The 22,426-nt window shown below is 41.7% G+C and overlaps 1 protein-coding gene across 6 annotated transcripts in view; it reads left to right on the top strand.

Annotated features, from left to right (window-relative positions):
- Positions 1 to 22,426, top strand: part of CHD7 (chromodomain helicase DNA binding protein 7) — a 207,232-nt gene that overhangs the window by 75,067 nt on the left and 109,739 nt on the right. The window contains exon 1 of one of the 6 annotated variants that reach the window (XM_084849456.1): positions 13,371 to 13,484. The exons of the other annotated variants lie outside the window; for them this stretch is intronic. Within the exon in view, the coding sequence (XP_084705582.1) occupies positions 13,464 to 13,484 (21 nt within the window). The 5' untranslated portion in view covers positions 13,371 to 13,463. Of the gene's footprint in view, positions 1 to 13,370; positions 13,485 to 22,426 lie in introns of those variants that run through there. 6 annotated transcript variants of the gene reach the window in all.

The raw sequence follows: 22,426 nt of genomic DNA, 5'->3' as shown, positions 1-22,426 counted from the left end.
CCTATCTTTGTGGAATTTTGCAGGTTTCCTGACTAGGGTCACTTCTTTGTCATGTGTCATTTTCATAATAATTATCCACAAAGAAGATAAGGGGATAAACACATTCTTTTTTGTAATCCCCCAAATTGTAATAGCTGCTTTTATACATGCCCCCCCCCCCACCACACACACACTAATTCATTTGAACCTTGGCAGACATGATCCCATCAAAGGGGGTTACTGTGTTTGCAGATTTCATTCAGTAGTGCCAATTAAAAAAAACTTATTGGCAATTTTCCTTTTTTAAAAAGCAAACTTTAAAAATGCTTAACACAACCCACCGGAACTTATTTGTCTGACATTTGACTGGTTTGATCCCCGCACATGAGGCTACTATGCCTGCAGATTACATCTAGTTCCATCAGCAAAAAAGTTATAGTTGTCTGTTGATTTATAATAAGAGATTCTGATTCAACCCCTGAGTCGAATCGGGCAGCTTCTGAATTGCTCTGAGTCAAATCTGGCTGTTTTCTGAATCGGAGTCCGAACCAAGTCTTGAGGTCAGTACACATCCCTAAAATTTAGTTTGCCTACCATTACTGATGTTCTCCCTCCAATGTGCAGCCACAAGGGAGTATTCAGTGTGCTTGAAGAAGTGCTCTCAGTTCATGTTGGGTTGATGGCAAGTCACAATAGGGTTAGGTCAGCACCTTGCATGAAACAAGTACAACCTAGAAGAGACCCCAGAATCTTCCGCAGCTCACAGTTGTCCAGGGGTTCTTTGACAGACAAATGGATATAGAAAGGCAGAAAACTTGAAAATCAGTGCCTTAAGCTAGTGCATAAGTAGCATATTTTCTTTCCTGTTGTGTTTACCTAATTTAGAAATTTCAGCCTATTGTTAAATTTCATTCGAAAGACAAGATGGGTCATCCTAATCAAACCCTTTTTTAAAAAAAGTATGCTTTGGATGTACTTCAGACTTTCAGTGCAGACATTAAAGTCTAAGTATTACTTTACAAAGACAAACAAAATATTATTTTGTTACATTAGGACTGAGCTCCAATAAAATATAGAGAACAGCCATGTGTGGATAAACCATTACTTGTTCCCTCATTGTCACATCTCTTTTCTGAATGGATCATCCTATGCAGCACTGTCTGTACTTTCACAACATTTTGTAGAATAAAAGATACTTAATCTGATTATCTAATAAGCGGATGATACAGAGCAGCCTGGTGCCCTCAATGTTTTGGACTACAGCTGTCATCAGCACCAGCCAACATGGCCAATGGTCAGGGTTAGTTGTAATTCTAGTCCAAAACAACTGGAGGGATCCAGGCTGAGGAAGCTAATTTAGTCTTATTATTTTGTTGTTGTTATGACTAAATAAATAATTATTACGACTAAATAAATAAATAATTTAGTCTTGCTGGTATGTGACCAGTGGAATGTCATAGTGATATTTTTTAGCTTTCCAGTTTTGATAGTCCCTATTTAGCATCACCATGCAAAGTGAGTGCCTCTTTTCAAAAAAATTTAAGCTGAACTAGCTAGAGCAGGGATGGGGAATCATTGAGGAACTGCATGCCAGAGGTGAGTGGGAGCCCCTGCAAAAAGTGGGAGGAGCTGTCCCACATTCTTTTAGAGCACAGACACACACACACACACACACACGTACGTTACTCTCATTCATACACACCACATCCATTTATACACATATGCACGTGTATATGCTCCCTTCCTAAAAATGGTCTTTCCATTCAGCACTTGGGATTTTAAAAAGCTTCCTTTAATACCACTGGAGGCTTTCAAAAAGCCTAATTGCAGCATGGGTGTGATCTTTTGAGGGTTTTTTAGCTTTTGGAGAGGGGAGGTAGCCATCTTAGGCTGCAATCCTGTACACACTTACCTGAGAGTAAGTCCCTTTGAACTCAGCGGGTCTTACCTCTGAGTAGACGTGTATAGGATTGTGCTGTTAGTCTGTTGCAGTAAGAGCAACAGATAATCTTGTAGCTCCTTAAAGACTAGCAAATTTATTAAAGTCTATGCTGTAGTTTATGCTATTAAAATGTGTTCGTATTTAACAGGCTACAAGACTTTGTTCTTGTCCAATAACATACAGCACCCATGCAGGGGGAGAGGAGTGAAGAATTTTTTTTTTCCAAAGAAAAGAGCAGTTCCCAGCACCAGCCATAATAAAAATTCTAGCAAACACTTCAGGACACTCACAATCAATTAAGATAAAAATGTACAGTTCCACATTGCTGTCCCCCAAAAGATATCCCATCAGTCATCTCACAAACATCTCTCTCAGGGGGATGGCAGACTCCCCCAAATGAAGTTCATAACCATTTTCTTGATTATCCAAAGGTCTTTCCAAGGAGGGTGGCTGTAGGGTGCTGATTTGTGTCATAAATGGTTTAATGGGTAATTCAAACTTAAAATGTTGAGGCAGGGCTTCAGATATTGCCACCTTACGCAGGGAAGACTTCTCCCCACCAGCATCATTTGTAAGATGCTTTGTTGTCCCCCCCCCCCCCGAGTCACATCTGGTGAAGCATCAAGGCACAACATTTTTTCTATACAGGTGGAGTATCTTAGATACTCTCAGTCCCATTTACTAGTAAGCCCCTGTATCCATGATGGAAACTAACCCTGGTCCTACCAGAAACAGGAAGTGACAAGTTAGATCAACAGTGAGCAAAATTCTCCACATACTAAGTTACTTCCCTTTCTTCTGCATTAGTGCCATCCAGTTCCCAAGTCACATGCTGTGTATACTTCCAAATGTAATGAATTGTGACTCTAAGCAGCAATATGTATGAGCAAAAAGGAAAATTCACAGGTGTGTTGTAGAGTATACAAATGCAAATGAAGGTCACACTCCACTGCACAGCTCCAAGTTTTCCTTAGGATAACCTCTGTATGTAGTTTTCCTTGTGTGTTTATGCATGTGCAAATGTCATGTGTGAATTCAGTACTGGGATGGAGTAGGGGCCTCACTATATCCTTCTAGCCCAGGGCCCATCATCTTGATCTGTCCCTTCGCATGTTTACTTGGAAATATGACCCATTAACCCCTTCATGGATCACTGCCTTGTTGTGGCGAAGGGCCTTGCGTAACTCAGTGAAGCCATAAGCTATGCCATGCAGGGCGACCCAAGACGGACAGGTCATGGCAGAGAGTTCTGACAAAATGTGGTCCACTGGAGAAGGAAATGGCAACCCACTCCAGTATTCTTGCCAAGAAAACCCCATGGAACGTATCACAAGGCTAAAAGATATGACGCCTGAAGATGAGCCCCTCAGGTCGGAAGGTGTCCAATATATTACTGGGGAAGAGCAGAGGGTATTTCCAAGTAGCGCCAGAAAGAGTGAAGCGGCTGGGCCAAAGCCGAAAGGACACTCAGCTGTGGATGTGTCTGGTGGTGAAAATACAGTCCGATGCTGTAAAGAACAATATTGTTTAGGAACCTGGAATGTCAGATCAATGAATCAAGGTAAGCTGGAGGTGGTCAAACATGAGATGGCAAGATTGAACATCGACATCTTGGGAATCAGCGAACTAAAATGGACAGGCATGGGCGAATTTAATTCAGGTGACCATCATATCTACTACTGTGGGCAAGCATCCCTTAGAAGAAATGGAGTAGCACTCATAGACAACAAAGGGTGGGAAAAGCAGTACTGGGGTACAATCTCAAAAACGATAGAATGATCTCAGTACGAATCCAAGGCAAACCATTCAACATCACAGTAATTCAAGTCTATGCCCCAGCCACTGATGCCGAAGAAGCTGAGGTTGATCGGTTCTGTGAAGACCTACAACACCTTCTAGAACTAACACCAAAAATAGAGGTCCTCTTCATCATAGGGGATTGGAATGCTAAAGTAGGAAGTCAAGAAATCCCTGGGATAACAGTCAAGCATGGCCTTGGTGTACAAAATGAAGCAGGACAAAGGCTAATAGACTTTTGCCAAGAGAACACGCTGATCATAGCAAACACTCTTTTCCAACAGCACAAGAGGCGACTCTACACATGGACATCACCAAACGGTCAATATCGAAATCAGATTGATTATGTCCTTTGCAGCCAAAGATGGAGAAGCTCTATACAGTCAGTAAAAACAAGACCTGGAGCTGACTGTGGCTCAGATCATGAACTGCTTCTTGCAAAATTTCGGCTTAAATTGAAGAACGTAGGGAAAACCACTAAACCATTCAGGTATGACCTCAATCATATCCCTTATGAATATACAGTGGAGGTGAGGAATAGATTTCAGGGATTAGACCTGATAGACAGAGTGCCTGAGGAACTATGGATGGAGGTCCGTAACATTGTTCAGGAGGCAGCAACTCAATTCATCCCCAAGAAAAAGAAATGCAAGAAAGCAAAGTGGCTGTCTGAGGAGGCTTTACAAGTAGCTGAGGAAAGAAGGGAAGTGAAAAGCAAGGGAGAAAGGGGAAGATGTATCCAACTGAATGCAGAGTTCCAGAGAATAGCAAGGAGAGACAAGAAGGCCTTCTTAAATGAACCATGCAAAGAAATCGAGGAAAACAACAGAATGGGAAAGACTAGAGATCTCTTCAAGAAAATAGGAGATCTCAAGGGAACGTTTTGTGCAAAGACAGGCATGATAAAGGATAAAGAAGGCAGGGACCTAACAGAAGCAGATGAGATTAAGATGAGGTGGCAAGAATACACAGAAGAACTATACAGGAAAGATCTGAATGTCCCTGATAGCCATGATAGTGCGGTCACTGAACTTGAGCCGGACATCCCTGAGAGTGAAGTCAAGTGGGCCTTAGGAAGCATTACTAACAACAAAGCTAGCGGAGATGACAGTATTCCAGCTGAGCTATTTAAAATCCTAAAAGATGAAGCTGTTAAAGTGCTGCACTCAATATGCCAACACATTTGGAACACTCAACAGTGGCCACAAGACTGGAAAAGGTCAGTTTACATTCCAATTCCAAAGAAGGGCAATGCCAAAGAGTGTTCAAACTACCGCACAATTGCGCTCATTTCACATGCCAGCAAGGTGATGCTCAAAATCCTACAAGCTAGGCTTCAGCAGTATGCGAACCGAGAACTACCGTAAGTGCAAGCGGGGTTTCGAAGACGCAGAGGAACTAGAGATCAAATCGCCAACATTCGCTGGATCATGGAGAAAGCAAGAGAGTTCCAGAAAAACGTCTATTTCTGCTTCATTGGCTACGCTAAAGCCTTTGATTGTGTGGATCACAAGAAACTCTGGCAAATTCTTAAAGTGATGGGGGTACCAGACCACCTTACCTGTCTCCTGAGAAACCTGTACAAGGGTCAAGAAGCAACAGTAAGAACCAGACATGGAACAACCAATTGGTTCAAAATTGGGAAAGGAGTACGACAAGGATGCATATTGTCGCCCCGCTTATTTAACTTATATGCAGAGTACATCATGAGAAACGCCGGGTTGGATGAATCACAGGTCGGAATTAAGATTGCCGGGAGAATTATCAACAACCTCCGATATGCAGATGATACCACCCTAATGGCAGAAAGCAAAGAGGATCTCAAGAGCCTCTTGTTGAGGATGAAAGAGGAGAGTGCAAAAGCTGTTTTGAAACCCAACATTAAAAAAATGAAGATCATGGCATCTGGCCCCATCACTTCCTGGCATATGAAGGGGAAGAGATGGAAGCAGTGACAGATTTTATTTTCTTGGGCTCCAAGATCACCGCAGACGGTGACTGTAGCCATGAAATTAAAAGACGCTCCTTGGGGGGAAAGCTATGGCAAACCTAGACAGCATAGTAAGAAGCAGAGACATCACCTTGCTGACAAAGGTCCGTCTAATTGAAGCTATGGTTTTCCCAGTAGCAACGTATGGCTGTGAGAGCTGGACTATAAGGAAGGCTGAGCGCCGAAGAATTGATGCTTTCGAACTGTGGTGCTGGAGAAGACTCTTACGAGTGCCCTGGACTGCAAGGAGGTCAAATCAGTCCATCCTAAAGGAAATCAACCCTGAGTGCTCATTGGAAGGACAGATACTGAAGCTGAAGCTCAAATATTTTGGCCACCTAATGCGAAGAGAAAACTCTCTGGAAAAGACCCTGATGCTGGGAAAGACTGAAGGCAAAAGGAGAAGGGGATGGCAGAGGATGAGATGGCTAGATAGCGTCACTGATGCAATGAATATGGACTTGAGCACGCTCCGGGAAAGAGCGCAGGACAGGAAGGCCTGGCGTGCTATGGTCCATGGGGTCACGAAGAGTCGGACACGACTGAACGACTGACCAACAAATGACCCATTAAACTTAATACGGCTTGCATAAGAACTTCATCTACCTTCTTTACCTCTGTGTGTCTTGCACTCTTCCTGGAAAAGAAAGTTTGGCTGAGAGTTCACTTCTGCATTCTCCTTTAGCAGTTGCAGATACCTTTACAAAGAAGATGTAAAAGGCAGCTGCTGCCAGAGCAAATGACAAACTGCTTTTTTGCAAAGGTAGCTGCCAGTACTGAGAACTGGTTGGATTAATTGGGGTGGGGAGGATAGGACAGGTGGTTTTCCTCTTGGAAATAGTGTTAGGGTAGAGAAAGATTATGATTTGGGTACACAGTTACATGGGAGCGAGCCTCTTTGAACTCAGTAGGACTTCATGTTTACTCTAAATATTAAACTTACAACCGAGTCTCTGTCTTTCATGCACTACCTATATCTGGCTTCTTCATCCCAGATTGATGCATGCATCATTTGAGGTAAGGCTTCACACTCAGGAGTAATGACTGTATATCCTGTACTTCTGCTAATACAAACAGAGCAAAAACAGAGAAAAAAACAGTTTCTCTTCTGAAAACACAATATCTACTTGGGTTAACTTGGATGTAAACATTTCCTTTTCCTTCCCTTCTCAACTTGTATTATTACCCCCCCCCCCCCAATACATTGCTGTTTGTATTCTCAGTGTATATGCCCTCTCTTAAAGTCTTGGTTAAAAAGTAAAGTATTGAGTGAGTAACTTTTGTAAAACTAGTTAGAAGTATTCATTGTAGCACCTCTGGTGTCACAGGTTGGAAAAAAGTATCTTGTGCCATTGAATTATCTGTTCACAAAACTGGCTGAAGCTAGTTTGCATGATTAGCATAAAAATAAGTCTGCAACAGCAAGCCGATTTGGTAGGCAGCTGCATCACCTGACCTGTTCTTGAAGGTTTCTTAGTTTGAATTTGTTTGAAAACCTGACTTGGATTTCTTTCACTAGAATAGTTAACTTTTCAGTTAGATTCCAGCACCATAAGTACAGAAAAGTGTTCCCCCTGCCCCTTTGTAATTATGCTTATTCCACATGCTTGTAGGTATTTAGAAACTTAAAGTTATAGCATTTTTATGATAGTGAATGTCGACCAACTGTAGCTACCTCATTTTAGTTGACGTGTAATGGGCATTAATTCCATTCAGGTTATGGATGCACATTTCTGTGCAGTCCCTGAACATGGAGTCTTGTTCCACAACAAGAACTTTCCCAAGCTATCTGTGTGCACACACACACACCCCAACCCTACCACTTTACACAGTCTTATGCTTTAAAACGGGATACTTTATGCCTTAAAGTTCAGGGGAGATGTAGGCTGCAATGGAGATGATACTTTCTGCTCATTTTTCTGGTAGAATTCCACAGATATGAATGGTTAGCTTTGTATATGAGGCCTTGGAGGACTGCTTAGATCAGAGGGAAAGCTTGCTTACAGTACTTCCCCATACCAATCTGAGCAGCCTTCAACTTGTGTTTCCACAATATGGGTAGCATTATGCCGATGATGAATTAATTTGGCTAAAGTGGAAATACTGCCTCTTGTTTTGGAGGTAATTACAGTACCATAGGAACATAAATGTTAACAAGTACAACTGCTATCATGTACTATAGAAACTACTGTTAATATTCAATACATGGGCAGTTTCAATTACTATTATCCTACTGGAAGAGCATTTAACATGTAGGTTTTGGAATATGCATGTTTTGTTGTCCAAAGAACAATGATACTAGTCCTGCTTTGTAAACTGTGGGATAGGCTTTTCTATTATTTGATAACCTGTGATATATCACTTTTGATTATTTCTCTTGGAATGCATCTTTCTTAGGGCGAAACTATAAGTTACCGTAGCTGCATAGTTCTGGCCTTGAGTACAGAGTTCGGTGTGTGTGTTTTTTACAAATTGTCAGCATGGACCCACCAATCCAGATTGGGACCCAGCATGGGGGCAAGGGGGATGTTAACTCATTGCCCTCTGCTGAGTTTCCAGTCCAGATTGGGTGGGGAGCAGCTCCAAATTGCATTGCCAAAAAAAGGCCCATTTAAATGAATGGATCCTTTTTTGCAATACAAATTGCAGCCACAGGGCACCCCAATCTGGACTGGGACTGCAGGGGAAATGGGTTAACGTCCCCCCCCCCATGCTAGGTCCTGATCTAGATGGGGGGGCATACTGACAATTCATTAAAAATCATTGCGCTCAAGATCAAAAACTGTGCAGTAGTTTGGTCCTTACTTTCAGATTTAACTGTAGATGCAAACAGGAAGAGTATTTGAAATGGTAGCAGCGTATACCAGCAAATTTCTACCATAATTTATCTTCGGAGCTAGACGTTAATAGAAAATGTATGTAGCCTTTGCAGATGCTACAGGTCTATCCTTAAAAAAAAAAAAAGATGTGGGCCTGCACATTTGGGATAAGAACTTAGAAATGAATGCTGAGGATCATACATATACCATCATTTGTCCTCATGGATGCCAAATAAGTTGTTGCTGCTGAATACTATTTAGTATAGGTGATGCTCATATAGAATTTTTTCTGTCTCTGCATAGAAAATAATGCTGCTGTCCAGCAGTTCAAAACTGCCCATTCAACAAGTATCTGTAATGTTGTGTGTGTACTGCATCCAGCAAAGACAGATCAAGGTGTAATATCATTATCTTAGATTCGCCAACATAAATTGCATTTCAGACATTAATGTGAAATCTCCTTAATGTCCTGTCCACGCAGTTTTTTCAACAACATTAAATGCAGGCATATAGAAGCAGTAATTTCTTCAGTGACAATTAATGGAGTAGTCCAAACATTGTAATAAAGATTTTGGAGGAACTGAATGCCTGTCTATTAAGGTAGTGAAGCCCTAATCAGAGATACTTCCTGAGATGTGGTATGGGACTGCACTAGCTGTTCTTGAGATACATTCAGAAAAAAAATAACTGGTATGGATGCACTATAATCCCAGGGTGGACAAAAATGTAAATCAAGATCTACTGGTAGATCTCAGTGTGATTTGCAGTAGATTGGCACGGATTTCTGACTCAGTGGTCTAACAATAGCAGCAACTAATGATGGGCCCTCCCCCACCCCATCATTAGGTTGTTAGGGAAAAAATGCTAGAGGAAAAAACTAGGAATGGGTTTTTGTGTGAGTGGACTTGGTTCTGGTACTGAATCTTAAATCCTGGTTGAGCATGTGCTCGGAGGCACTCTTTTCCTTTAATTCTTAGCATATAGCTACCTACCAGAACCACAATTTTGCACACGGCACCCACTGGCAGATCTCACGGTTCTAGTAAAAAACCAAGGTAGATCTCATAGACCTGAAGTCTGCCCACCACTGTCCAAACTTCTCCAGACAAAGCATTTGTCTGATAGCATGCTAGTTGTATTCATTTTTGTTCTGTTTGTGTTTATGCTTTAGTCTGTTTTTATTTTGTTTAATTGTTGTATTTTATTTTAGTTATGTTTTGCTGTATTGCATTTATATTTTTGTGAGAATAGTTAATTCACACATTTGCACACATCTCTGGAATCGTTTTGATGAAGGGTGGTTAAGAAATATTTTAAATAATAAAGAGTCTATCCTCCCCCCACCCTACTCACATAACGCAGTTGGTCAGCTTTATCATTTTGGACTGACACACGTGCAGAGAAGCAAAATCTCATTGATATATTTTCAGTACACCAGAAAGCATGTTAGGGTGCAATCCTATGCATGTTTAGACAGAAAGAAATCTCCCAGCATTCCCCAGCAAGCCATGCTGGCAGTTGTGGGGTGGGACTTCTTTTTGTCTAAACCTGCATAGGATTGTGCCTTTAGACATATATAAGGAAGACTTTATAGATTGGGTCTTCTTACCATTCCAGGCTCATCTATTCCATGCCTGTTTTAAAAGAAGAGATCCAGCCTTATTTGGAGGGGATTCACTGCAGGAAGAAGTTTCGGGCAAGGCACACATGTAATTGTGTAGCCCATTCCTGATCTTTTAACATCTGCACCAGCCCACATTGGGACATAATCCTTCCCAATTCACTGAAAGAATTATGGTTTTAATGGTACTGAGTGTACTTGGAGAAATTGTGTAAGGTAAGAGAGATGCCAGAGGTGGCGTGCTAAAGTAGGGCCTAGAGAGGGAATGTGACAGAAAAGTTTCATATTTGGGAGCAAGCTCAGTGTGAATGAACCCTAAAACTGAAATAGGGAACGATAACCATACCATACTCAGATAAACAACAACATTGACTCAATGTATTTACTGTTTCCTTCTGGCTTGTTTTTGAGAACAGTGTATTGCTCGAACTTTGGATGTTTATATTGTCAGCGAGCAACGTTCTGTTTAAACCTCTCAGTCCCGTTTTGTTTTCTTCCAGATGCTTCTGCATCTGCTTACAGTTGTGGTACCTGATATTTTTGGCCTTATTAGAGACAGTGATAATGTTGTAGTTCTCTTTGTATGAGAGGCCTGATCTGATCTGAAATGACTTGTTTAATTTTGGAAGAAATTTTTTATATGTACCAGCCAATTGTTGTTAAACACAATGTGCTGTTTATAAGACCTTATGGTTCTGGATATAAAAATATTTACCAGGTAAGCTGGCATCATTTTCATGTATGCACATTGTCATCTGTGTGTTCCAAATACCTATTGTTTATAGTTGTGGATCATGAGATAATGTTTAATCTAGTTACTAGAAATAAAAGCACATTTTAATCTTATTTCACCTTTCCTTAAATTCTTTCTCTTCACAGGAGATAAAAGGTCTCTTACTACTTAACTGATTTGAGCTTTCAAGTGTTCAGGAGTGTATTGCTCAAAGTACACAATTTAAAGGACTTTGAGTTCACATTCCACAGACTTAGGAAAAGTGAAATGTCTGATACGGTTTTTCCTCCATTGAACTTTATGGCTTTAAAATAATCTTGCACATTTTGCCAGTTATTTCTGTGTATACCAGTGCTCATTGTAACATGCTATTTTTTCTAAGTCTGTTCTTGATGTGTGTTGAATATTACTAGATATTTACTCAGTACTTTTTAAAATTGTGTGTTGTCAACACTTTGTCTTTCTCATCAGCCAGTTTCTGCAGTCAATATCTTTTCAGTGGTCATTCTATGTATTTTTTTGCTTATAATTTGTATGAGCACAATAGCTTTTATGATATATGATAATTAAGTTAGTCAATATCTTTAGCCTAACAAAGCTGGCAATGCAGTGATTTGTTCAACTTTGTAATTCTGTTCTTTGATGTAAGTCCACTAATTGCTCTCATTAGTTATAGCTGTACTTTCACTCTAGCTTTGATCTTCACTTTTATCATCTCTAGCCCAGGTTTTCAAAGATGCCACCCAGATAAGCTTTGGAAAACGTGTGTCTTACTCTGAGCATTGTTTATATTAAAAGTACTACTATGTTGCTTTTGTTAAGGACATGTTGTTTCCTGTTTTTAACAAATGAGGTTCCAATTGGAACAGTTTAAACGCATTAGAAATCCCTCTTTGGAGCTTAAAAATGTTAGTGTTTTTAAAAGTTTTCTTAAAATATTATTCCTGGGCTTCTTTCTTAAAGTACTTCACTTCCTAATTCCCCCTCCTCTTTGCTTCTCATCAGGTATCTGACAGAGTTAGTAATATAATGTAGGTGGCTACAAATTATGAAATTGAGTGACTGAACTGGAGAACCCAAATCATTCTATTTTAGACTGTGAAGGGTCTCAAGTTCCCTTGAAATCATATCTATATAATGTACCTTGTACTAAAAAGTCTGCAGAAATATGGACATGTGAGGATTGGCAGTTTTGTGCTAAATTCACATATCCAGTTACGTGTTTTAATATTACATTGTGATTGACTAAAATATTCCCTGAGATGAATGTTTCTAGCAACTGAATATGGACACGTGAACACTCACATGGGCAGCAATTATTAGAACGGATCAAATCCACATTTTAATATACAACTAATTGTAGTGACTAGTCATTTGATAACTTCTAGCCTTCCCTTTGTGTTAAATGCAAAATGCTATTTAATACCCAGAATGCCGTAGGTTAGGGATGGGGAATGTGTGGACCCACTGCAACTCCCATCATCCCTCACCGTTGGCTGTGCTGGCAGGAATTGCAGTCCTGCAACTTCTGGAGGGCCATGCTTTCCCCACACCTCCTGTAGTGCTTTAACTTGAAACTTCTTTCCAACATTTTAAAAACTGTCTTAGAAGGTACAGTGGGGTATAAGCATTAATAATGCAGCTGTGACTGAGTAGAGGATTGCAGCTTAGCTCCCTCAAAAGTGAGCACCCAAATTTGAAAGTGGTGATATATTTGATGTTGTACAGTGCTTAAAGTGGTATCTCAGCAGTATCAATACTCTTCATATTTCAAATATTTTTTAAAAATTTCCATTGACACTCCATGTCAGTCAATAATATTACCTAGGTCATATAGAGAGCAAGCCTGCTTTACAGCCATATCGAAACTATTATTACTGCTACTTTTCATCAGTCTTAACCCCCATTTGGATTTAGGGCTATAATGGAACCCATTATGGGTAAAAGGTCTGTGACTCAGTCACTGAGCCTCTCAAACTTGTGGCTTTTTTAATTGCTGCCATTAAAGCTTTACTAGTTTGTCATAAAATAAGTAATGATGTAAAATTCATTCATGTTAACATACTGTATCTTTGCCTTTGTTATAATACACTAGATTTCTATGTTTATGTTTTCTGGAAAAGTTTTTCCTCAGTTTAATATCAAAACTATTTAAAATTAACAAAAACTTACATTGAAATAACCCCTTGAGATTATATTTCCATACAGCACTTTTTAATTGATGGGAGGTGGGAATACTATCTTGCTCATCATTTTTTACCACAGAATGAGAGGATTTACCTTGTATTTCACAGTGTGTCCATCTTCATATAACCGTCAGGATTATTAAAGTTTCAGGAACCTCAATAGCTTATTTCTCCTTTTGTAATACTTATCTAAATAATAATTAGTTCATACAGCTCATCTTATTTCTGTATTTGTTGGTTTAGATAGCAGAAATGGACATTGCAAGTATAGCCGGATGGTGGGAAAATAGAAATGAGGAAATCCACAGAACACAGTGAAGGTTGAATTTCAAATGTTGAAATCTTCTTTGTTCTTCTGCCTCTTTCCAATACACCACAGCTTCACATTAATTAATCATGTTGCAGCGAACAAACAAGGTAAATTGTCTGTAGAACAGTCATGGAATTGAGAGCTTCTAAAGAACTGCCCTTCACATATACTACGCATTCTGATTGTATAATGGGGCACCTTGTAGGCAGAAGTTGCTGTGCCACCTTATCATAGTTTTTAATCCACTAAATGTGATGGTATAACAGTAATCTGCTCGTATTTTATTGAGCACTCCTTCTGTTCTCTTTAGTGTCAAATATGTTGTTGTTATTTATTTAATTACTATACTGCCCAGTAGCCAACGTGCCCTCTCTGACAGTTCACAAAAATTACAAAACATAACATAGAAGTTTTAACATACAAAATTTAAAAACAATTCAACAGCTAAAACAGTTACAATGAGATACTGGGTCCTCATAAAAATAACTGACATTAAAACACCATCATATGCTGTCAGATTCCTGGGAATAGAGGATGGTCTTAACTTGGCTCTGAAAAGATGACAGTGTTGGCACCAGGCAGACTTCATTGGGCGGATCATTCCATAGCCGGGGGGCTACTACCAAGGAGGCCCTCTCTCTTGTTGCCACCCTCTGAGCCTCCATTGGAGGAGGCACTCAGAGGAGGGCATCAAATGTTGACTGTGGTGTACAAGTAGGTTCAGACCAGGAGAAGCGCTCCATTAGGTATTGCAGTCCCAAAATATGTAAGGTTTTATAGGTCAAAATCAGCACCTTGAATTGGGCTTGAAAATGTACAGGCAGCCAGTGCAAGCAGGCCAGAAATGATGTCATACATTTGGATTTTCTGGTCCCTGATATCAGCGTTGCCACCACATTTTGCACAAGCTGCAGCTTCTGAACTGTCTTCAAAGGCAGCCCCACATAGAGCGCATTACAGTAATCTAACTTGGAGGTTACCAGAGCGTCGATGACTGAAGCCTGGTTATCCCTATATAGATACGGGTGTACCTGGGCCACCAGCCAAAACTGGTAGAAGGCACTCCATGTCACTGAGGCCACCTAAGCCTCAAGTGACAAAGATGGCTGCACGAGAACCACCAAGCTATGAACCAGCTCCTTCTAGGGGAGTGTAACCCATCCATAACAGGTTGAGCACCCTCCATCTAGTCAGAAGAACCACCCACCAACAGCATCTCACTCTCATCTTGATTGAGCTTCAGTTTATTAGCCCTCATCCAGTCCATTGTTGCAGCCAGGCACTGATTTAGTACACCCACAGCCTTACCTTCTGAGGATGTAAAGGAGAAAAAGAGCTGCATGTCATCAACATATTGATGACAATGCACTCTGAAGCTCCTGATGACCCTGCTCAATGGTTTCATGTAGGTGTTGAATAGCATGGGAGACAAAATCGATCCCTATGGACCCCCATACTGGAGAATCCTCAAGGCCGAGCAGTATTCCCCAAGCCCCACCTTCTGAATCATTTAAGTAGGAGTAAAACCACAGCATTGCAGTGCCTCCCACTCCCAACTCAGACAATCACCCCAGAAGGTGGAGGACTTGCCTTTGCATTCAGGACTACAAGATATCTCCCCCCACACATACATCTTGACAGTCATCTTCAACTCTACCTTTTGTGGTGTACGCAGCTACAGGCATCAGGCAAAGCAGTAATATTAGACAAAAGCAGTAATATCTCAGGGCCTGCTAGAACCATGAATTCTAAAATTGCAAATGCATAAATTTCGAAAGGTGCAAGAGGTGGCAGCCAGGAGAAATCAGAAAGACATAGGGAATGTCAAACTGGTAGTGGGCATAGAGCAGGGGTGGGGAATGGCCAGCTCATGGAGATTGCCTGTCTAGACTGTAGCATCTTCTGTATTTGCCCCATTCCTCCATCGGTCATCCCCCCACTTCCATTCAGGTGTTTCTTGTCTTTATCTTTCTTTTGGTGCTTTTTAAAAGCCTCATATGACTACAAGAGATAACCATTTCTCCTTTATCCTAGTTTGGGATGCTTTCTCCAGTTCCCAAGGTTCCCTTATTTAACACATTGTTTATCCTCCCAGTTGGTAGGGGGAGCACTTTGGCTGTCCGGTGTCCTCCCCAGGTGGAGCCCTCCAACCACCTCCTCAGCCAGGGCTGCTTCACCCACATTGCATCCTCCTGAATGGGGGAAAGTGTGGTGCAGGCAAAGCCACCCTAATCAAGACAGGGGTGGAATGCTGGAGAATCGAGGGCCACTGGGGGGCTGCACCTCCTGGTCCTATACATCAGCCAGAGAGGGAGGAGCTGCAGGGAGCTCGCTCTTCCCCTCCCTGCGAGAAAGAACATGCAGCTCCAACTGACAGTTCCTTGGGACTGCAGACTCTGGCCTCATCCATTGGCTAGAGAACTGAGGGCCACTGGGGGGCTGCACCTCCTGCCTCCCAGGATGAACATCATCACAGGGGGGAGACCAACCTGGTCCTATACATTGGTCATTGGTGTATTTGCTTTCCTTCGCCTCCTTCCTCCCAATCCCTTTTCCTTTTGTGTCGTGTCTTTTAGACTGTATGCCCGAGGGCAGGGACTCTCTTAATATTCATCTTTGTAAGCCACTCTGGGAGCCTTTTTCGGCTGAAGAGTAGGGTAAAAACACCCTAAATAAATAAATAAATGCTCCAGCAGCTGCTTCAGCCAGGACCCACCTTTGGAGCAGTCTGCCACCCTAGGGCCTCACCTGCCCTATGCCTTCCCCCATTGGGGAGGATGTGGGGCAGGTAAAGCACTTAGCATGCTGCTCCCCCTCCCAGTTGTAAGGGGAAATCCCCCCTTTTAATCTCCAATCAGTTATTGAAGATAAGAGTGGGATTCCCCTTCCTGTCCCCTCCCCAGGCCCCCCGGTAGCCTTGAAGTGGTTGGGATTATGGAGGGGGCAGGGCCTATGGAGGGAGCCAAAGTGGCCACAGGCCAAATGGTGAACCTCCATGGGCCTGAGTAGTTTTCCCATCCCTGTTCTATACACTTTAAAAATAAAATGTGATTGTGAAATATTGGTGATCCTAGAATTCATTCCCTAACAGTTCTTTAACTGAGTTTGATTTAGATGATGCTTGAACTTCTGTTGTCTCTTATGGTATGGACAAAATAGCTATTATCCCTCTTCAGGTATACCTTTAGGTATTTAAAAACAGTGAATTCCCATTCCTCTTCTCCAATCTACTTAATAGTAAACATATCCAGTTGCTTCAGTCTTCTCTCCAATGACTGATTTACAAACCCTATATCACCTTTACTGCTGCTGAGTAAGCAGTCCTCAGCAGGGGAATTCTTGGTGGCCCAACTGTGTTGCATCATCAGGGTGGGGAGATACCAACCTACTATCCTCCATTGACTGTACAGTAAAAATGTTACTAGGTCAATGGAAAGACTAATTTTAGCTTTTAGGAAAGTTAATATGACCCTTAGGAATGTTGTATGTTATGAATTAGTCCATATGAGTGATATGAATGTTACTCTTACATGGAATAAAACATTCGGTTGAATAGAATTAGGTCAGACTGCTTGTACAAATATTATTGGAGCTACTGCTTATTTTTGTGAGCCCATACCACAAGATTCCCCACAGGATTCTTGCCTGAATTTTTTTTAGTGTACAGGATAAATGTTTCTTAGTGAATGAAACTGTTTGTTTTTCAAATGGTTTTTAACTCATTTATCCTAAATGGGCCTGTTGGTTCAAATCAAGCTACACAACTCTTTCAGCACTCCATAGTACAAGGATGGGGAATCTCCAGTCCATGGGCCTGATAAAGTCCGTGGAGCTACCCTAACTAGGCAGCTTTCCCTGGCCATATGCCCTCTGCTACAGAGGGAAATCCTCTTATCTCTAATTAGCAGTGCTTTTATCTGCTTAGCACATTGGGTTTAACATTAAGTTTCACTGGGGCACCTATTTGGGCGCAAAGGTGACTCATACATGAGTGAGTGAATGAATGAATGAATGAATGAATGAATGACTCCCTTTCTCAGTGCTTAGCAGACAAATGCTCATCTCCAATCACCTGCTGATTGGATATGAGAGCTTTCCCCTGCAGTGTAGGGGGCCCAGGTTGGAGCCAAGGGAGGAAGCTGCTGAATCATTCAGTCTTGCTTCCTTCAGAACCTTCTCCTGCAGGGGCTTGTCTTCTTACTTGTGAGTAGATTTGCTTCTCATGCTTATGCGTAGATATACATATACTTGATATTTGGGATTCTTTGCTATTTGAAAATGCTGCTGAGTGATTCAGTCCTGCCTACTTCTGAATAGACATGCAGAGACTTGTCCTGCTTATTTGTGAGTAGACATGCAGCTCAGGCTTACTTCTGAGCAGATATGCTTCCTACTATAAATTGGTGACAATGGACTCTGGGGTGGATGTTTTAGCCCTGACACTGTTGCTTGTGGCCCTGCCTAGCACTAGTACCTCCATATCTTATCCCCAGTTTTTCTGTTTCACTTTCATATCTGTAGAGCTGAATTTCTCAGTCCCCTCCCCTTTTTAACTTTGTGTGCTCCATAGCGCACACCTTTCCTCATACCATAGCAAGTCTCCTTACAGACTCACTTGTTTCACAGCTTTTGTTTCTCCATCCCACAGGTTTCTACATCCCCATTTTTCAGTCTCTTCCACTTTGCGTCCCCCATAATTATTTTATTCCTTGCAGAATTTGACAGCAACAGCACACTAGGCTTTCACTCTCCCAGCAATGAGCCTTGGACTCAGGTGAGGTATGCAGAATGGCCCACTGGCTGCATCAGGCAAGAAAAACAGGTGCCAGCTTGACAGTGACCTGTTACACATGATCACTGCAGCCCACTGTGTAAGCCACAATGGGTTGCATGCCCATGGGTGCCAACTTGCCACTTCAACCCCCCCCCCCCCCGTGGCATCTAATGTTGTCCGAACCTGGTGAAGGTGGCTTGCTGGGGTGGTTTGTTAACTAACCCAACAAGCTCCCCTTGCCAGGTTCGGCTGACAGAAGAAGCTGTGCCCAGTGAGGTAATTGTGTAAATCGGGCTGGGACATGCAGGATGTTAACAAGCCAGTCTTGGTTATTAACCACCTTGGTGTCATGTAAACCGGCCCAGTGTATGTACATATGAATCCAGGAAGAGAGAACTGCAGATTTACCAATGCAAGCATATCTAATGCAAGCATTAGTGTGTCTTCAGTACCTTGGTCAAACAACCCCAGGTCTCCTCTTAAGCTTGGAGCTGGTAAGTGGTTCTCTGCACTATTGCCAGGACAATCCCTACTCACCACTGCAGCTTCAAGGTTGAGAGGAAAGGTTAGTTGCTCTTCACGCTCACTAGAAGACAATGGCACACACACGAGGTGACAAGTGAAAATGTAGAAGCTTGTTCCAAGTAATCTTACCAGATTTTCTTGCAGTTGGAATGTGCTTCTTAGTGATTCTGCTATTTATTCATTTATAGAGCTTTGGCTATTGAGTGGTATAGGAATGAAATAAATAAATATGGACAAGCTGCCCTGTAACTAGGTTTTCAGGGTGGCTTGCAACTAGAAATTAAACAATTTAAAAATCAATTCCAAAAACATTACATTTAAATAGAGCATAAAAACAGGCACAGAAGAAAAACAGCTTAAATCTTAATCTTACATTAAAAGGCCTGAGAGAATAAAAAGGTTTTTCCTGGCACAGAAAGGCACACAGTAAATTAGGTTCCAGATGAGCCTCTCTGGGGAGGGCATTTCACAAGTGGAGTGCCACTACTGAATAGGCCCTGTCTCCCATAGCCATATGTCACACTTCACTTGGTGTGGAGAAGGGCTCCAAAAAGATCTCATGGTCTGGGTAAGGTATGTATGTGTGTGTGTGTGTGTGTGTGTATCTTATACCTTTTCACACTTTGTAATATCACTGGCAAAACATAATTGTTAATAATCTAATATTTACAGCTTGATCTTCTTATTTTAACCTTACCACTAGAATGACATAATTCCCCCTCCTCTTACCTTAAATAAAACCATTATTTGTTTTGTTAGTGTACTGTGATTTTTTTAAAGGGGTGTGTGTATGCGCACGCGTGTCTGTCAAAATATGCATCCTTTACTACACTCCTGCATATGACATGATTGATGTAGGTTAGCATGACCCTTGCCATTTTCTCTCGGTGATTGCACTTCGATCTGCTATAAATTTTAAAAGCCAGTATCGAAGCCCCTGTTTTTTTTAAATATTTGTGCTTGTCGGATATTTCATGCTGTAATTGGAGTTGATGACACCCAATGAAAAAGGTCTATTGGTGTTGTGTGCTTTCCCATTAGAACATAAGAAGAGCCATGCTGGTTCACACCAAAGGTCCATCTAGTCCAGCATTCTGTTCATACAGTGGCTAACAAACTACCCGTGGGAAACCCACAAGTAGGACATGAGTGCAATAGCACCCTTCTGCTCACGTTTCTCAGAAACTGGTATATGTAAGCATGCTGCCTCTGACACTGGAGGTAGCATATAGTCATCAAGAGGATAGCCTTATCCTCTATAAATTTGTCTTTTAAAGACATTTCAACACCATCCAAATTGGTGGCCATCAGTACATCTTGTGGTAGCAAATTACATAGTTTAGCTATGCACTGTGTGAAGAAGTACCTCCTCTTAGGTGTCCTGAATCTCCTACCAATAACTCCATGGGATGACCCTGGGTGCTAAAACTATGAGAGAGAGAGAAAGATGTCTCCCTATCCACTTTCTCCGCACCATGCTTAATTTTGTACACCTTTATCATGTCTCTCCTCATTCTCCTTTTCTCTAAGCTAAATAATCCCATATGTAGTAACCTTTCCTCATAGGGGAGTTGCTCCAGCTCCTTGATCATTTTAGTTGCCTTTTTTGCACTTTTTCCAACTCTACAATATCCTCCCTTAGGTACGGTGACTAAAACTGTACACAGTATTCCAAGTGTGGTCGCAAAATAGATTTGTATAAGAGCAGTATGATAATGGCAGTTTTATTTTTGATTCCTAATTATGCCTACCATGGAATTATGCCTACCATTGTCTTTTTCACAGCAGCCACACATTGGGTGAACATTTTCATCAAGCTGTCCAGCACAACCCCAAGATCTCTTTCTTGGTCAGACACTGCTAGCTTGGATCCCATCAGTGTGTACATGAAGTTGGGATTTTCCCCCCAATGTGCAACACTTTACCCTTGCTTACATTGAACCTCATTTGGCATTTTGATGCCCATTCTCCTAATCTGGAGAGATCCTTTTGGAGCTCTTTGCAATCCCTTTTTGTTTTTCCCACTCTAAGGGTGCGATGCCCATAAACCTCCGACTCCGAGGCTTACAGGCATCCTATGCAGAATGGGAAGAGTGGCGGAGGTGATTTTTGCGTCTGTGCACCTCCCGCTCTGCATTTTGACTAGATGGGCTTTTTTGCCCGTCTAGTGGGGGCATGTTGGGTGGGGAGGGAAGGCAGCTGGGGAGGCCTCGAGATATGTCATATCCCAGCTTCCTGCCCACCGGCACACCCCTTTGCGACCTCAGAGAGGTAGCCAGTGTGGTTCTCTTCATGCCAGTGGGGAGGGAGTGGGTTCGGGGAGCACAGATTCCTGGATCTGTGGTTGGAGTGCTGTCACTGACCTCAGATCCAGGAATCTGAATTATGCTATGCCCCCCTGACCCTGTCTAGGGGCCATAGGATTACTCCTTAAATAATTTGATGTCATCAGTAAAATAGGATACCTTTCTGGTCACTCCTAACTCTAGACCATTTATGAACAAGTTGAAAAGCATTGGTCCTCCTAATACAGATTCCGTGGGACCCATTCTTTATATCCCTCCTTTGGGGATATTCACCATTTATTCCTACTCTCTGCTTTCTCTTCTTTAACCAGTTACTGTTCATAAGTTGACCTCTTATTCTATGACTGCTAAATTTACTCAGGAGTCTTTGGTGAGGAGTCTTCCTCTCCTTAGACAATGTACTCAGTTGCTTCCAAACCCTAAATAATCTGTCTGTTCTAGATGTAAAGATCCAGAGAAAAATAAACAATGTATTATGCAAATCCCTTTTGTGTTTTTCCCCTTCTCTGCTAGGAAAAAAAAAGGGGGGGTACCTCCTCGAAAGATTGGAATTCAAATGTCTAAGTAAACGATGCAGTAGTTTTAGTGATTTGTTCTACATGACAGGCATATAAATGTTTACCTTATTGGGAAATAGTACTTGCTATATAGGGTCCACACATGTACAAGAATCCAATTACAAAATAGTTCTATAGACACTACATAATGGCCCCATCCTGTGGCTTACAGCTTTCCTCTAGTGACTTTTGATCTGGAAGCAAAGTTGGTTTGAAGACTGAGACAGCAAAAGAGAGGATCTCCTGACTGGCTCTTCTGAACATTTCTCCAATATACATAGTTTGCTCTCAGATGACTCAGACTGACACTCTCCTGCAGAGGAGTAATAAACGGGTTCTAATGCAAAGCCATTTGGTGTGCTGTGCAAAGTCACTGCAGCAGACATAAAGAGGCCTTTCTGCAAAACCTCAGAGGGGACTCCTGGGAGCTTGGAGCCTGCTTCCCGAGCTGTGCCCCAGACCCCCACCATGGCTGTGAAATAGTATTTGCCATGTATAAAGGTTGATCTATTTATTTATTTACTGTACTTTAATACTGCCCAATAACCAAGGTTTTCTGGGCTGCATTAAAAAGATAAAGTACAAGCATTAAAACAAAAGCTAAAACAGTACAGAATAAAACCAAGATAAAATCATCAGCAGAGAATAAAAGCATTCCAGCACATAAAACCAAACTAAAATCACCAGCAGAATAAAGTACTAAAAGCACTAAAAAAACATTTGTAAAATGCCTGAGAGAATAAAAAGGTCGTTATCTGGGGTCAAAAATACCACAACATAGGTGTCAGGTGAGCCTCTCTGGGGAATGCATTCCACAAACAGAATGCCACCAGTGTAAAGGCCCTCTATTGTAGCCACCCGCCTTGTCTCATTTGGAGTGGGACCTG

The sequence above is a fragment of the Heloderma suspectum genome, chromosome 4 (assembly GCF_057233095.1).
Source record: "Heloderma suspectum isolate Gila_16-S chromosome 4, 16-S_ref, whole genome shotgun sequence".
Lineage (NCBI taxonomy): Eukaryota > Metazoa > Chordata > Lepidosauria > Squamata > Helodermatidae > Heloderma > Heloderma suspectum.
Note: the sequence above shows the minus strand (reverse complement) of the source record. Positions and strands in the feature narration are given on the sequence as shown.